Here is a 17731-nt window from a genome sequence, read left to right as displayed (position 1 = left end):
TAAGAACCTGGCTGTACATCAGAACCACATGATGTGATGTGCTTCTAAAATGAAATTGCTCAGGACCCACCCCTACAGATTTCCCTGAATTGGTTTCTAGAATAAAGCCCAAGCAGGAGGAGGTGTTAGAAGCTCTCTAGGTGCCTCCAGTGTGCACCCATGTTTGGAGACTGCTGGATTGCAAGAATGGGGTCCCCCATAGCTGGAGTGCAATCAGGAACATCCTCATGCATGGTGGAGAGGCTGGAGAAGCAAGACAAGCCCGGAAGTGAGGAAGGAAGAGGAAAAGTCCAAGCTGTAAGCAGACCGAGTGAGAGGGACGCGTGGGCTTCAGAAGCGCAGGCTGTTGAAGAAGGAGGAGGAACACCCTGTTGCAGGGCAGGGAAAAGAGGTTCCTTTTCGTAGCCTTAGGGGCCAGGGGGCAGAATCAGGGACAAAGGTTCACTAAATGTCTATGTGGTATTAAACACCACACGTGTGTCCTTTCATTCCCACACAACCTGAAGCCACCTTTTGAAGAGGATGTGAGGCTATTGACCGTTCTGGCGAAGGCTTGTTTCATATGGAGCAGGGCAGGGCATGGTTAAAGATGGATCTGTTTGGGGTTAGGAAGGCAGGGAGCTCATGCATGGTCGGTAGATGAGCAAAGCAGCAGGTGTGAGTCCTCGGCCATCGGGTGGGTCAGGAGCTGGGCTTTCTTTGGCAGTTTGGCTGGAGATTCCTGAGAACATGAGAGCTGAGTAGGTAAAAACCAGTTTGAAAGGCACTGGGGGCCAGGCGCGGTGGCTCACACCTGTAATTCCAGCACTTTGGGAGGCCAAGGCGGGTGGATCACGAGGTCAAGAGATCAAGACCATCCTGGTCAACATGGTGAAACCCCGTCTCTACTAAAAATACAAAAAATTAGCTGGACACGGTGGCGTGTGCCTGTAATCCCAGCTACTCGGGAGGCTGAGGCAGGAGAATTGCCTGAACCCAGGAGGCGGAGGTTGCGGTGAGCCGAGATCACGCCGTTGCACTCCAGCCTGGGTAACAAGAGCAAAACTCTGCCTCAAAAAAAAAACAAAAACAAAAGAAAGGCACTGGGAAGAAACCCTGATTCTGAAGGCATAGGTGGGGGCAGAAGGTAAGCTCTGTAATTACCAAGCTTAAGAAAGTGAAGCCTAGGGATGTCACAGTCATTTCTTCTGCTCACCCTCCCATGGGGCTGCAGTTTCTATTAAGGACAATAATTATGTTAACTAATCATTTTATGGCTCAGTGGCTAGATGGGAGAGAACAGAAGCTTATGTAAGGCTTTTCCTCAAAGATACAACTGCAGCATCAGACAGACCATATGATCTCCCAGGAATCTGAGGCACTGGGGAGGTCAGCATTTACTTAGAAGAGGTTCGTGTGCAAATGGAAAGCCCTGTAGAAAGGCCTTGGAAATCTGTTCCCAAACTTCATTCCTACTTTTTGCAGATCCAGCTGTTCCTGATGTGCTGGGGAAAGTTCAGCGTTCAGTCTGTAGATGTTCTGGGTGACTCAAGTCAACGTGGGAAGCCAGGTTGACGCTAGAGTCTCATACAACACCCTGAGTGGCAATAGGGCCACCGAGGCTGGTGAGTGAGTCACACCCTCCCACCAGCAGCTCCAGACAGAGTAATGCCCCAGCAGGCTGGGTGGCCAGCCTTCTGGTGTCCTTCCTGGGGATCAGAAGCGACAGAAGGATGAGGTGGGAGAAGACACTGAGCAGATGTGCTGCACAGGGTTTTCCTACAGTTGTGTGACCTACATTCCCTCTTTGCATCACCCTCATGTGCCTTCCCCTCCAGCTCCTGGACTGAGGAGAGTTGCTGAAGAAGTTTGTGCAGGGAAGGAATAAAGGATCATGCAGGAATTTGAGAGCCAAGGCAGAATGCACCTGGCCCCCAGGCCCAGGTGGGCCAGCGGTAAGAACTGAAGGTTTTCCCTCTGGACCCTATAGCCACAGCTCATTTATGGGACATGTTCTCAGACCCTGTTCTGAGTTTTATGTGCTTTAACTCATGAGTTACATGTAGTCACACAGAGTTAAATGTTAATGCAACTTCCCCGTGAATGGAAAGTAACAAAATAAAAACATTGTGTTGTATACAAATCTTCAGAAAATAAACTAGCAGGAATCATTTTACTAAGAATTCTAAGGAAGTAGATGACAGGGATAGAGTCAGTGAGGTGATCTCAACATTCCTTACCCTGGAACAAGAATCCTTGATGTTCAGCAAAGTATGAGGCCATTTGGAATAAGAACTACATTTCCCAGCTTCCTTCACAGGTAGGCATGAGCGTGTGATTAAGTTGTAGTCAAGGGGATGTAGTTAGATGTACACCCCTGACATCGTTCTTCCTTTTTCCTGGAATGCAGGTATAAGAACTGAAACTCCAGTAGCCATCTTGGGCCCTGAGATGACACTGGGGAAAGGAAGTTTTCTAGAACAAGATGACACTGTGGGCATAACAACTATCCCACCTCTAGACTTCTTGAATATAAAGACATATCAACTTCTATGTTGTTTAACCCACTATTACTATGAGATTTTTCTTTTATAACCAAATCTAAATGATAAAATAATCAAGTGAATTGGCAGACATCAAGATAAACCTTCTCAGAATTTGAATAAAATGCTCTTCGAAGAAAATCTTGGCCAGGCACAGTGGCTCATGCCTGTAATACCAGCACTTTGGGAGGTCGAGGCGGGCAGTTCTCTTGAGGCCAGGAGTTCAAGTCCACCCTGGCCAATATGGCGAAACTCATTCTCTACTAAAAATGCAAAAACTTAGCCAGGTGTGGTGGTACATGTCTGTAATCCCAGCTATTCAGGAGACTGAGGCAGGAGAATTGCTTGAGCCTGAGAGGTATAGGTTGCAGTGAGCTGAGATCATGTCACACTACACTCCAGCCTGGGCGACAGAGCAAGACTTTGTCTGTCCTCCTCTCCATCCTCCCCTTTCAGCTCACTCCTCCCAGTCACGTCCAGCCTTCTTTCTTCTCTGCTATTGTAGGTCTGCCCAGCCGCTCCCGGCCTCAGGACCTGTGCACGTGCCCTTTCCTGATGAGGGAAGATGTACACCACTCCTGAACTCCCAGTCACATGTGACTGAGTCCTCTGATTTTTCTGCTGTTGCCCAGATTTCATCTGCACAAGAGATCTTTCCTGCTCACCTGAATATTCACTCTTCCTCCTACACATTCACTTTCACTAATTCTATTCCTACCACCTGTCACTATTGGAATTTTTCTTTTCTTTTTTGTTTATTTTGCCTTCCCTACTTAGAATATAAATTCCATGAGGGTAGGTGTGATGGTTAATACTGAGTGTCCCCTTGACTGGATTGAAGGATGCAAAGTATTGATCCTGGGCATATCTGAGGGTGTTGCCAAAGGTGATTAACACTTGGGTCAGTGGCTGGGACAGGCAAACCCACCCTTAACCTGGGCGGGCACCATCTAATCAGCTGCCAGAATAGAAAAACAGGAAAAGGCTAGACTGGCCTAGCCTCCCAGCCTGCATCTTTCTCCCATGTTGGATGCTTCCTGCTCTGGAACATCGTACTCCAAGCTCTTCAGCCTGGGAGTTGGACTGGCTCTCCTTGCTCCTCAGCTTGCAGATGACCTATTGTGAGACCTTGTGATCGTGTGAGTTAATACCACTTAATAACGTTTTATATATAAATGCCCTATTCGTTCTGTCCCTCTATGGAACCCTGACTAACACAGTAGGGAATGAATTTGTCATGTTCATTTCTGTCTTCCTTAGGAAAGTAATAAGTACTGGTTTCACAATGACTGAATGAATAACAGCCCCACACAGGCATGCGCACACCTGCTCTTCTTGGCAGACCTCTGACGTAAAATTCTAAGCTCTCACCTGCAAAGTCACAGTGCCCAAGAAACTTTCATTCATTTCCTGCAAGCTCTCTGGATACTAGGGTAGAAATACCTGCAGTGAACCTGAACCTCGACTTACTTTTGCCTCCCCATACTCTGTCCTTTCCCTGCCCCTGAGGATCAGCCCCTGCAGGCATCTATGTGACCCACCAAGAAGAGAGGAGGAATGGAAAACACTCAGGAAAGTGGGAGATGAGGGGGTTGCTTGCAGTGGAGGAGCCCAGGGGAAGGGGTGGTAGTAATGAGTTTAAAGGAAATGAATGAGCAAATTAGTGCTCAGCAAGACGCAGGAGACAGCCAAATCCGCCCAGGGTGCCGCCCAGCACAGGGGTGGTGGGAGGTTCTCAGGTGAGGGCTTGGTCAGTGTCTGGGATCTGAACTGGACAGGGTGAAAGCCAAGGATCCAAGGCAACTTAAGTGGGTTAGGCAGAAGGACTCGCAGCACCCTCAGCGCAACTGGGGGTCGAAGGACCATGCGATAGGGACAAGAGGGTGAGAAGCTCCAAGGAGAGCCAGCAGTGGGCCTGAGGGGCTGCCTATGCCTGTGGGATCAGAGGTGCAGCAGTCCAGGGGGTGGCAGGGCTGAGCCAGGCCATGCCATGGGTGACTTGAATGGAGCAGAGGTGAGAATCGTCAGATTAGAGTCACGGTTGGGGAGGTCAGAGCAGTGCACCGGTCATTCACAGGAACACCAGGGTCAGCCAGGACAGCAGAAGGACCTGGAATACAGAAGAGCTCTGCAAGAAAAGGGGAAAATGCATCATGGGGAGACGACAGCCACTAGGAAGGCTGGAGGTGACCCAGAAACCTGTCATGAGGCTCACAGGAGCAGGGTGCTTCCCTGAGTGGAGGCCCTCATCGGGGATGGGAACACCCATCCTGCCCCTTGACCTCTGCAGCCTTCACCAGAGAGGGAAGGGCCAGCTGTAGCCTATTGCAGACAGATCTTAGGGAACAAGGAGCATGTTATGGGTCCTTCTGGGGACAGAGTAAGCATTAAGTGGCTTCTCTGAGGGTCGTCTTAACTGCTCACCCACCAACCCCAAATCTTAGGTTCCACACTATAAAGTTGTGTTTCTTGCTCCAGTCACAGAGCAGTCAAGGGTTCGAGGGTGGCCTTCCACAGGGGCATTCAGGGATCCAAGCCACTTCTGCTGGATGCTCTGCATGGGGCCAGTCACAGAGCAGTCAAGGGTTCGAGGGTGGCCTTCCACAGGGGCATTCAGGGATCCAAGCCACTTCTGCTGGATGCTCTGCATGGGGCCAGTCACAGAGCAGTCAAGGGTTCGAGGGTGGCCTTCCACAGGGGCATTCAGGGATCCAAGCCACTTCTGCTGGATGCTCTGCATGGGGCCAGTCACAGAGCAGTCAAGGGTTCGAGGGTGGCCTTCCACAGGGGCATTCAGGGATCCAAGCCACTTCTGCTGGATGCTCTGCATGGGGCCAGTCACAGAGCAGTCAAGGGTTCGAGGGTGGCCTTCCACAGGGGCATTCAGGGATCCAAGCCACTTCTGCTGGATGCTCTGCATGGGGCCAGGAGTTGAGGGAAGAGAAATCACAGAGAATATGAGGGTGATCTCAGAGTTAGGCCTGCGAGTGGCACACATCACTCTGTCCATTTTTTTTCTCCTTTCGAAACATGGTCTCATTCTGTCATCTTGTTTGTTGTGCAGCGGTGTAATCTCAGCTCATTTCAGCCTCAGCCTCCTGGGCTCAAGTGATCCTCCAGCCTCAAATCCCTGCCAAGTAGCTGGAACTACAGGCACGTGCCACCACGCCCGGCTAATTTTTGTATTTTTAGTAGAGATGGGGTTTCACCATGTTGCCCTGGCTGGTCTTAAACTCCTGGACTCAAGCAATCCGCCCAACTCACCTCCCAAAATGTTAGGATTGTAGGTGTGAGCCACCATGCCTGACCCATGCCAAGCTAATTTTTAAACATTTTTTTTGGTAGAGTTGGGGTCCCACTATGTTGCTCTAGCTGGTCTCAAACTCCTGGCCTCAGTCCTCCTGCCTCAGCCTCCCATAATGCTGGGATTATGGATCTGAGCCACTGCACCTGGCCTCTCCATATTTCTATGATCAGCCCCATGGACAGCTGTGGCCCAGTCAGTCTGCACTTTCTGGCGGATGTCTGCTCAAATAACAGCCCGCTTTGGGGAAGGCTCTGTCTTCAGGATCCCAGAGAGACTTGAGGCTTCTCCATGAGGGGAAAGTAGGTGGGCCGAGGTGATTCTAGTTTATCCTCATGTAAAAATCTCTACCCACAGAATGGGACACTGTGCAGTCATTAACTAGAAAGATAAATACTAGATTCAGAAACAGAAAAGTGCCTGTAACGTTGTGCTGACTTGTAAGGAATGGAGAATAGAGTTTCTGTAAAATGGAGACACACAGATACTTCTTCAGGCACCTGCACATAGAATGTTCACTGAAATGGTACTACCGGAATCACAGAATTTTTTCTTTATTCTCAGTACTTTTACAATATATACTATCTACTGATTAGATCGCCTTTATATAAAGAGAAACAAAAAGAGAAGCCACACAAAAAAAGTCTGAGAAACAAACTAAAAATCCCCAAATCCCAGTTCACCTAGAAAAAAAGTGACCCAAACTGTAGGCAAACTAACGGTCAGGGTTTTTAAACTCAGGCCCAGTTCTGAGATGCACATTGTTAGGGGTGCGGTCTTGTGCCACTGTTAATTCCACAGCTCATTTAGCGGCAAGCTTGCCCACAGCACATCTCCATAGAAACGGAACCCGCAGGGACTGGAGGATGTAATTACCTGAGGATATGGCAAAGAGGAGAGGAGTTCTCACGCCAACAAGAAAGGTGAGCCTGGGGTCTTCAAAGGCAGAACACCCAGGGCCTGCCACGTGGCCTCCAAGTGGGCACACTTCGGGGCTGGGTGAGAAATGCTTGGAAACCTGGGTGCTCCCTTCTGGGCTGCTTATAAAAGCCACCTCAGGTCTGGCTCCTTAAGGAGAGGTGACGACGGGGACGAAGCCAGGCAGGGAGGGCAATGCTCACCGCCTCCATTTTCCGTCCGACACTGCTGCTCTGCTGGCTGGCTGCTCCCGGGCCCACCCAGCCTGAGAGCCTCTTCCACAGCCGGGACCACTCGGACCTGGAGCCATCCCCGCTGCGCCAGGCCCAGCCCATTGCTGACCTCCATGCTGCTCAGGTAGGAGGAGGCCGGAAAAGCAACACCCCCAGGCACCCAACATGCACACAGGCTCGCACGTGCACAGGCCAGGATGCCAGCTATGTGGAGGCAGAGAAGAGCCAGGCAGGCTGGGCTGGGAGGGAGGAGTAGCTCCTGTGGCTCCTGCTGGAACAACCATGAATCGATGCTTAACTCGATTCGACAACCCCGCAGGTCAGCCCTAGTGAGAGAGAAATGCCCGTTCACACAGACAACAGACTCGAATGCCAAGTGCCTTTTCAAAGGCAAGCATGTGGTACTGTGGTGGCCAAGGCACTGTCTGGAGACATCTGTGGCTGCTCACATACCAGTATCTGGATGTAGAAAAGGGGACGACCCTGCAAGCTTCCCTAGCACAGCAATAGTGAGAGGATCCTAACAGAGCTGTCTGGGGTGGCATCCGTGGACTTTGCCAGAGTCTGTGGTGAAGCACCCAGGAAGTCCGATGCAGGTGATCCCCTCCTCCAGAGAGTCGTTCTGGGGGCAGGGAGTGGACCGATGAGGCCCCTTGACCTGCCCTGGCACGTGGTCCTGTGGTGACCACAGGCTGGAGCTGATGCTCAGGGTCAAGTCCAATTCCCAGCTCCCAGGGTGCCCCAGAGGCCAGGGCAGGGAGCAGGAGAGCTCCCCTGTAGCCAGGCTCTCAGCAGCGTGGAGCCCGCCTCCCTCCCTCCCTTGCTCCCTTTGTGCGGCCATGAGGAAGCCCCCAGGTCCTCAGACCCAACCACTGCCAAACCCCTCAGTTCGAATTCCCAGCTCTCAAGGCAGGCCTCTCCAAGGCCTTCTCTGCGGTGTGTCCACACCCGGCCTTCTTTGGCACCCCCATCCTGCCCGGCATGGCCTCAGGGAGCGCCCTCCCCAACCCCGACCTCTCACCTCTTCCTGGCACCAGCTCACCCCGCTGCCCAGTCTCCTCGGGCCCTGTGGCGCCTCTGACCCCACCTGGCGCCCATCCAAGGACTCAGGACTGCGCCCAGGACTCGCTCCTGCCTCTGACTCTCACTGCCTCTCTCTCTAGATCTCAGTCTCTCTGTCTTCTTGTTTCTCCCTGCCTGTCTCTCTGCTGCCATCTGTCTCTCTCTTTGTCTCTGTCTCTTTATCTGTGTCTCTCTCTCTCGAGGCTCTGGGGCAGGGCAGCCCGGGTGGAGGAAGGCCAGAAGGGAGATGGCCCCGGATTAGAGTGCGTTTCTCTCCCGCAGCGGTTCTTGTCCAGATACGGCTGGTCGGGGGCGCAGGCGGCGTGGGGGCCCAGCCCCGAGGGGCCACCAGAGACCCCCAAGGGCACCTCCCTGGCCCAGGCGGTGCGCAGGTTCCAGCGGGCGAACGCGCTGCCGGCCAGCGGGGAGCTGGACGCGGCCACCCTGGCGGCCATGAACCAGCCGCGCTGCGGGGTCCCGGACACGCGCCCGCCACCCCCGGCTGCCCCGCGTGTTCCCCCCAGCCCGCTCCCCAGAGTCCGCCCCAGGCGCTCCCCGTGGATGCTGCCGTCCCTGTCCCTGTCCCGGCGGGGTTGGCAGCCCCGGGGCTTCACTGACGGCGGGGCCGCCCAGGCCTTCTCCAAGAGGACGCTGAGCTGGCGGCTGCTGGGCGAGGCTCTGAGCAGCCAGCTGTCCGCGGCGGAGCAGAGGCGCATCGTGGCCCTGGCCTTCAGGATGTGGAGCGAGGTGACGCCGCTGGACTTCCGCGAGGACCTGGCTGCCCCCGGGGCCGCGGTCGACATCAAGCTGGGCTTTGGGAGAGGTAAGAGCACCTCGGGGACCCCGGCATGCCTCCCCCTCCTCCTGCCTCCGCCTCCTGCAGAATGGGGGGTGCTTAGCCCTCCCGGCCTGTCCCAGAGACACCTGTCAGCAGGGCAGGCGGAGCCTCTGGTCAGTGGGGTCTTGTCAGAATCGCGGTCACCCTGCGGAGAGCCTGGTGTGGCCTGCGGTGACACTACGGCCCGCCCTGCCCGCAGGCTGCTTCCCGGCCTGCTCCTCAAAGCCCCATGCAGCCCCCCTGCCTGTGCCTCAGGCTTCCCCAGGGAGCAGGGGCCTCAGGACAGGGCGGGGTCAGGCACAGGTGCCACCACCTCCCCCATGCAACTGGACAAATGCCTGAGCAGCTTTGCAGCCCCATCTATGACCCAGAGGTGCTCAGGGCTGTCTTCTGGTCTCACTGGGTTAATGTCCCAGCATGAGAAGTACAGGGACACGGTTGGCTGAAAAAAACAAATGTAAGGGACCCGGCCTCCACTACTTCATGTCTGCCGCAGAGGCAAGGAGCCTCCCGGATCTTGCCTGGATGAAGCCTTTGTGCCGTCTTCCCAGGCCCTCAGCTGAGCTCTTACCCAGCCCCGCTCCCCTCTGCTCCCATCCACTCCCCTCCGCTCCCAGGCACTTGGTGCCTGCTGGTCTCTTGACAGTCTGTGGACTGAAAACAGTTTATAAACACACAGTCTCCCACCCTCCTCACGTTGAGGGCTTAATGCAGGAGCTGTGGCTCTGTCTGCCTCTGCTGCTGGTTCCTGGAGGCTGGGGACCCTGTCATGTACTCTAGGTGAGGCGTCTGTATGAGGGGTACTCATCCTTCCCTGGGACCACCTCCTTCTCCCCATCTCTAGGCCGGCACCTGGGCTGTCCCCGGGCCTTCGATGGGAGCGGACAGGAGTTTGCACATGCCTGGCGCCTAGGTGACATTCACTTTGACGATGACGAACACTTCACACCTCCCACCAGTGACATGGGCATTAGCCTTCTCAAGGTCAGTGGTCCTGAGCTGCTCATGTTGATAAGGCACCAGCAGTGCTCACGGGCCGACATCCAAAAAGTCCAAGCTTTTCCCAGGAAGTGTCCGCATCCTCTGAGGAGGCAAATCCGTGCCTGGCCACGGTTCCCTAGTTCCACCAGTGCTCCCCTCTTCACAAGCACAGGCCTTCCAGCTGTAACGCAGGGATCCGTCGCCCAGGCTTCCCCCAGCGCCATGGTGTGTGTCCCCTTCTAGGTGGCCGTCCATGAAATTGGCCATGTTTTGGGCTTGCCTCACACCTACAGGACAGGATCCATAATGCAACCAAACTACACTCCCCAGGAGCCTGTGTTTGAGTTGGACTGGGCGGACAGGAAAGCGATTCAAAAGCTGTACGGTAAGAATGCCGGGGAGGCCATCCCCGAGCTCAGGGAGGACACTCAGTGTTCCCGAGCACAGCAGGACCCCGATCACTCCTCAGTGGGAGCCGGGGCCCAAGATCACAACGTTGTACAACTGCGCTACCCAAGAGTAGCCGCCCTCTAGCTCCGTGCTGCTGCTGTCTTAGTAAAAAGAGGTTCTGCCCAGCTGACCGCCAGTCCCTCCTGTGTCCTCTCTTCCACTTGCCACATGCATTTCCTAGGAGGGCAGTGAACACAGTGGTTTTCTCAACATAAGCTCTCCCTCCCCCCGCCACTGTGCTGTGGTATCCCACCAGAGACACACACACTGGAAGCCCTGGGAGTTTACTGCAATCCCACCGCAAAGAGCAGCTTAGCCTGGCCAGGATAAGCTCCAATCTATTTTAAAATGTTCAGGCCAAATGTTCTAGTGGTTATTTAATTAAAGTGATTAGTGATTTAGCACAGAGGCCAAGGGAAGAAAGCTGTCCTCTTCTCTATTCAGAAGTCCCTAAGCTGGGCACGGTGGCTCACGCCTGTAATCCCAGCACTTTGGGAAGACAAGGCGGGCAGATCTTTGATGCCAGGAGTTCGAGACCAGCCTGGCCAACGTGTTGAAACCCTGTCTCTACCATTAATATAAAAATTAGCCAGGCATCGTGGCACATGCCTGTAATCCCAGCTATGTGGGAAGCTGAGGCAGGAGAATCACTTGAACCCAGGAGGCGGAGGTTGCAGTGAGCCAAGATTGCACCACTGCACTCCAGCCTGGGTGACAGAGCAAGACTATCTCAAACAAACAAAAAAGTCCTTAACGGAGACCACCCCATTTCTGTTCTCACATCCCCCCGTTCTCAGTACTCTGTGTCTTTGGAGATAACAACTGCCAGGACACACTGACTTGCCCCAGTGGAAATCTTGCTCTGACATGAGCCCAGAATTAAACTTCTCTCTGATGAAGTCAAACTGCCGTCAAGGCGTCAAGGGAGGCATTCTCGAGCTGTATTTAGGGTGGTCAACTGTAAACTGCACCCACATTGAGATGCTTGCGAGAGCGGCCTGGGCCACGGGAGGAATGAAGGACGGTGCCCGAGAGCCAGGGCTGCAGCAGGCACCCTGGTGCCTCCAGCTCCCTCTGCTCAGCCATCTCAATCTTTTTTTTTTTTTTTAAGATAGGGTCTCACTCTGTCACCCAGGCTGAAGTGTAATGCCCTGACCTCAGTTCATTGCAGCCTCAGTTTCTCAGGCCCAAGTGATCCTTCCACTTCAGCCTCCCAAGTAGCTGGGACCACAGGCACCATGCGTGGCTAATTTTTTTGTAGACTGGGTTTCACGTTGCCCAGGGTGATCTTGAAGTCTTAGGCTCAAGCAATCCTCCTGCCTCGGTCTCCCGAGGTGCCGGGATTACAGGAACGTGCCACTGCACCTGGCGCCACTTCAGTCTTACACGGTGTTTTAAAGGTGTTTTTATAGAAAGCCCCAGCTTTGCAACTGTCTTCATTCAAGTCACACACGAAAATATAAGTTTTTGCACCATATGACAAGAGGCTGGTTTTTTTTTTTTTTAAGGCTCCTGTGAGGGAACATTTGATACAGCATTTGACTGGATTCGCAAAGAGAGAAACCAATATGGAGAGGTGATGGTGAGATTTAGCACGTATTTCTTCCGCAACAGCTGGTACTGGCTTTATGAAAACCGAAACAACAGGACACGCTATGGGGACCCTATCCAAATCCTCGTTGGCTGGCATGGAATCCCAGCACACAGCATAGATGCCTTCGTTCACATCTGGACATGGAGAAGAGATGAACGATATTTTTTTAAAGGTACAGATTCTTCATTCATGGTTCTCTTTCTCTTACTAAACAAATGTACTCAGAAGGAAGGTCTTGAGCCCCTACCAAGAAATCTGCTGTCGTGCTCTTATCATCATTTGTTAATTTCCATCTGCTCCATCAGACAGGAAGGTCTGAGAGCACAAGGATTGGGTTCTATTGTTGTTTGTTTGTTTCTGAGACAGTTTCAGTCACCCAGGCTGGAGTGCACAGTCATGGCTCGCTACGGCCTCTACCTCCTAGGCTCAAGTCATGTTCCCACCTCAGTCTCCTGAGTAGCTGGGACCACAGGCTCACGCCACTACACCTAGCTTAATTTAAAAAAGAAATTTTTTTTTCGTAGAGATGGGGTCTCACTAAGTTGGCTAGGCTAGTCTTGAACTCCTGGCTTCAAGCTGTCTTCCCACCTTGGCCTCTCAAATTGTTGGGATTACCACTGACCCAGCCCCCTGATCTTTTTAAGAAGGCACTTAAGTCACCAAATGAGTGAATGAATTCTACTAGGCATTAAGGGGATTGCCAAAAAACTGTAACAAAGGGCCCTGCCGGCAGGAGTTTTAATCTGGTTCTAGAGGAAAAGAAAACACCTTGGAAGCCTAGGAGCAGAAGTGTTTTTAAGGGTTGGCCAAGAAGAGGTGATCACTGTCACTGGAATTGGGTGCTGATGCCCCCAGCAATCAGGTCTTGGCCTAGACTCAAGAATGGGTGGGATCTGGGATGCCCAGAAAAAGGTACCCAGATTGGTGAGTGGATAAGGGTGTGCAAGTGGTCAGAGACAAGCAGCAGAAGCCAAGCTGTGGGGCTGGGAGTGAAAATGCCGCAGAGCTGGGAGACTGGGGTCCATCAGAGTTGGCGACAGACCCACACAGGTGAGATCAGGCTAGAAAGGCGGGTTGGCCCAACCACGGAGGGCCTCAAATGCCAGGGCCAGAGGCTGGACTTCACTGGGCAGGCCATGAGGAATCAATGGCAATTTCTCAACAGAGAAGGTCAATGTTTTGCTGGAAGGCAGAAGCTGATGCGGGGGAGCCTGGGGGGGTCATGGGGATGCACGAAGAAAGGCAGGTCTGGGACTCTCTTGCTGTCACTACTCCTTACTCACCTGGTCTCATCCAGTACCCTGGGCCTCGTGCACGAGTCATGCTGCCTTTGCAAACCAGACAATAGAGTCCAATCACAAACAGGATTTAGTGGTCACTGCTTTTTCCTTCCCCTTTCCTACCCAGAGTCAAGTTAGGTACTCCCTCTGCAAAATTTACCACAAGGATCCTGTATGTACATTTGGTCTTAATTTTCCTTCATATCACACAAAGGAAGAATTAGTTCAGTTACATAAACAAATCGCCTGACAGCGGACTTTTATAGTTCAGATCTTCCAGCGGTGGAGGCACATCTTTTAGGGCCTTAAGAAGTCCCAAACTCATTTATGTTAGCCACACTCAAAAAATCTTACTCATGGAATTAGGTCATCATAGGAGAACTGCTACAATACAGCTGTATTTTATTCTTGGAGCGTTAAAAGCATCTTAATTTGCTATGCATATTTTGGATTAAAAGAAATTCCTGTCAGAGTGAATTGCATCTCTAACTGGACATACATCACATTGTTCTCAGTGGTGAACTTTTCCAAACACATTAAATATTTGGTTGCTAAGGAATGTACTGCTTGGGGTGCTCTGTGAGTTGTGAACACCAAAGAAGTGTGTTTAATCTATTCTATGTTGGCAAGATGCCAAATATTCAGGATTAGGAACTAGCAAGAGCCTAAAATAACCCCCTATTGATTTAGAGCACGGAATTAGCATTTTTTTTTTTTTTTTTTTTTGAGACGGAGTTTCGCTCTTGTTACCCAGGCTGGAGTGCAATGGCGCGATCTCGGCTCACCGCAACCTCCGCCTCCTGGGTTCAAGCAATTCTCCTGCCTCAGCCTCCCGAGTAGCTGGGATTACAGGCACGCGCCACCACGCCCAGCTAATTTTTTGTATTTTTAGTAGAGACGGGGTTTCACCATGTTGACCAGAATGGTCTTGATCTCTTAGCCTCGTGATCCGCCCGCCTCGGCCTCCCAAAGTGCTGGGATTACAGGCTTGAGCCACTGCGCCCGGCCTGGAATTAGCATTTGAACTTTGAAACAAAATGGACCAAGTTCCATTTCACAGGACAGTGGGGAGTCTCTCTGGAGTGGAATCTGAGAGTCCTGGCCTGCATTCGCTTCAGCTTTCTCTATTCCAGTGTCCTTATTTGTAAAATGGGCGTGGTGGTGGATCTAGATGACTCTAAAACCAAGGTATAATCCAATCATAAGGATCATGATTTCTTCTGTACAAAGAGGGCTTACACTGACTAGGATAGGAAAATGATTCCAAGCCTTGGGCCACTGACATTAAAAGGAACAGCTTTAGACTGTAAAGGAAGAAGAAGAAGAAATTAAGATAGGTAAAAAAGACATTAGTTTTGCTGTTTTGTTTTTGCTTTTGATGAGAGCCAATAAAATGATGTTCACAGGATGGGGTTTGCTTTTGCTGTGAAAGGCAACCAGCATTCCAGCTGCAGCAATGGTGTCCAAGAAGAATGCATTCCCTGGGCTGAATCCAGAAGTCATTCCAGACCTGGGCATCACCGAGTGGAGGCTTCTGTGATGGTGAAAGCCCCACTTCCTCCTAGAATCACGGTGACATGCTGTACAGGACTGGCTGAGACCTATCTTGAAAACTGTCCTCTTTGTCACGTTCCCTTTAATATTAATGAACCACATGAACTTATTTTCGTTGGCCCTCAGGAAATCAATACTGGAGATACGACAGTGACAAGGACCAGGCCTTTACAGAAGATGAACAAGGAAAGAGCTATCCCAAGTTGATATCCGAAGGATTTCCTGGCATCCCGAGTCCCCTGGACACGGCCTTTTATGACCGAAGAAAGAAGTTAATTTACTTCTTCAAGGAGTCCCTTGTAAGTAAAGGCTCTTCAGCCTAGCATTGCTTCTGTCATCCCAAATAGAGATGTGTCAGATGACCAAGTTCCTATTTAAATGACATGAGCCTGGCACAGTGTGGCTCATGCCTGGAATCCCAGCACTTTGGAGGATGAGGCAGATCGCTTAAGCCTGGGAGTTTGAAACCAGTCTGGGAAACAAAGTGTAACCCATGTTTTGGTCTCAACAAAAAATACAGAAATTATCCAGGTGTCATGGCACATGCCTGTGGTCCCAGCTGCCTGGGAGGCCGAGGCAAGACGATCACTTGAGCCTGGGAGGTCGAGGCTGCAGTGAGCTGTGATTGCACCACTGCACTACAGTCCAGCCTGGGCAAGTGTGAGACTGGTCCCCAAAAAAACAAAAGAAAAAACAAAAAAGCCTGTACTCACGTCAGATCTAAATAGCAATGGCAGAGCATTACAAACGGAAAATTAGGACGTTCAAGGCTAAAGAATTTGGTACAAAGTCCGAGTTGCTTATCTCATTGCTGTAAGTTAACCTAAAATAGGAGTGATCTTCCGAAGAGCCAGTCTGTCTAATCTGCTTTGCAGGTATTTGCATTTGATGTCAACAGAAACCGAGTTCTTGATTCTTACCCAAAGAAGATGACCGAGGTTTTCCCAGCGGTGACACCACAAGACCACCCTTTCCGAAACGTAGATTCTGCTTATCACTCCTACGCACACAACTCCGTGTTCCTTCTCAAAGGCAATGCATACTGGAAAGTGGTTAATGACAAGGACAAGCAAAAGAATTCCTGGCTTCCTACTAATGGCTTATTTCCAAAAAAGTTTATTTCAGAGAAGTGGTTTGATGTTTGTGATGTCCATATCTCCACACTGAACATGTAATGAGAAAAGCGGAAAATGGAGAGTCAGGTCATAGGACTTCGCCAAGAGAAAAATTCTGATAGTGTTTACAAAGAACATCAGATTTTCAGCAGCTGACCGCAAATATGGCTCTGTAAGCTAAAACCCAATGGAAAACGCCTTAGTTGAACTTTTAAAATACTTGATTTAAAAATCAGTTGCTCAGGTAAAACATAATTCATAACCTAGAAAGGTTAGAAACAAAACTAAGCATCCAAGGATCTTTGTCTGCTTTCTACTCTGTGGGGCTCTGCCCATCCCAACTGCTTGTCCCCCTGATTTATGGGAGTTGGAAAGGTGACCAGAGCCGTGGGTCAAGGTATCAAGGAAGGAGATGCCATGGGTATGATCTTACTGAGGGATTCAATTGGAAAGGTCATGGAATTCAAATGAATTGCACTCCAAAGTCCCCGTCAGAATGACATTTCTCTAATGACAGTGTACAAAAGGCTTTCAAGTGTATTTCTCTCTTGATCTTCACAACTCTGTCAGCGCGGCAGGCTGGATACTATGGTACACATTTCCAGTCATATTAACCGAAGTTCATCTGTTGTATCCTGCCAAAAGTCAAATGCAGTGGCAGCTCTGGGCCCTCATCTCCAAATCTCAGCCCAGGGTCCTCTGCACTTCCTCTGTGTCACTGCGGTGGTGGCCGGCCCTGCAGTGAGTTCCACCGCCTTCTTTGAACACACGGGCCTGCAACCCAAATGCTCCTGAACAGAACAACTCTTCTGCTTCACTGGAATTCACTTAGTGTTCTCTCCTGCACTTCATATGACACTTTACTCAGGTTCTAAAGACCAGACTACCAAAAGGAGACTCTTGAAGCTAGTTGGATAATTTCATGTTTCCAATATCAGTTATATCTAGGATAGGCATATGTCCCTTCGACTTTTATATAATACGATTATTAACTCTTAACCCGAACGAAACCCAATGTCATTTGTAACGAGGTGAACAAAATCTGGGCAATGAAACGAACTAAGATGGTTTCAGTGGCCTCAATGATCAGGCCACAAATACCACATTTCTTCTTCTAAAGGAACAGCTAAAACACAGGTAGGTTAAAAATAGCAAATTACAAATATATGTTTTAAGGATCTTTTCTTCCCCTGTAGGAACTTTCGTGTTATCGTTTTGAAAAAGGAAGATGGCTATAATTTATGCTTACATAAGAACACATTCCCTTCTTGACTGAAAGGCTGTTTCAGCCAAGGAGAGGGGCTGGGAGAAAAGATAAGCAACTCTTATACCCCTCACCCCAGCTCATTCCTACTAAGTAGGAACATCCCTCTGAATTCATTAACTCAAAAGATGACATATCATCTTGGATTATAATCAACAGAGGTGTCTAGGTTTATCTAGCAGGGCAAAGACGGTTTTGTTATGTGTGTACACTTGCTACAAGGGGAAAAAGAACGACAGTGGTCCTGAAATGAAATATTGCTGAATTTGTACAACTGCTTTACAATGTAGGCAAAACTTTAAATGTCTCAGTGATTAACTTTTGCAAACTGACGCAAATCTGTTCCAAGGAAAATGCAATCTAAGTAAGCCACAACCAAGTGGACAAATGGCGAGAGAGAATTCTGCTAAGCTCTGACGGATGTTAACTCACTGTCAATGGGCTGGGTATGGTGGCTCACGCCTGTAACCCCAGCACTTTGGGAGGCTGAGGCAGGTGGATCCCTTGAGTTCAGGAGTTGCAGACCACCCTGGGCAACATGGCAAAACTCTGTCTCTAGTAAAAATACAAAAAATTAACCAGGCATCATGGTGCACGCCTGTAGTCCCAGCTACAT

General features: G+C 50.7%; 1 protein-coding gene across 6 annotated transcripts in view; it reads left to right on the top strand.

Moving 5' to 3' along the window:
* Nucleotides 1-17731, top strand: part of MMP21 (matrix metallopeptidase 21) — a 30484-nt gene that overhangs the window by 1286 nt on the left and 11467 nt on the right. For 2 of the 6 annotated variants that reach the window (XM_017963262.4, XM_017963261.4), the window contains exons 1-6: nt 6965-8862; nt 9722-9861; nt 10102-10243; nt 11817-12074; nt 14863-15035; nt 15612-16988. In XM_017963262.4, coding sequence (XP_017818751.3) covers nt 7959-8862; nt 9722-9861; nt 10102-10243; nt 11817-12074; nt 14863-15035; nt 15612-15911 — 1917 coding nt within the window. In that variant the 5' untranslated portion in view covers nt 6965-7958 and the 3' untranslated portion in view covers nt 15912-16988. Of the gene's footprint in view, nt 1-100; nt 1605-1817; nt 1935-3027; nt 3662-6627; nt 6750-6885; nt 8863-9721; nt 9862-10101; nt 10244-11816; nt 12075-14862; nt 15036-15611; nt 16989-17731 lie in introns of those variants that run through there. The other 4 variants (XM_017963264.5, XM_017963265.4, XM_035269424.3 and 1 more) reach the window with 3 other exon arrangements.

Source organism: Callithrix jacchus, chromosome 12, assembly GCF_049354715.1.
Source record: "Callithrix jacchus isolate 240 chromosome 12, calJac240_pri, whole genome shotgun sequence".
Classification (NCBI taxonomy): domain Eukaryota; kingdom Metazoa; phylum Chordata; class Mammalia; order Primates; family Cebidae; genus Callithrix; species Callithrix jacchus.
Note: the sequence above shows the minus strand (reverse complement) of the source record. Positions and strands in the feature narration are given on the sequence as shown.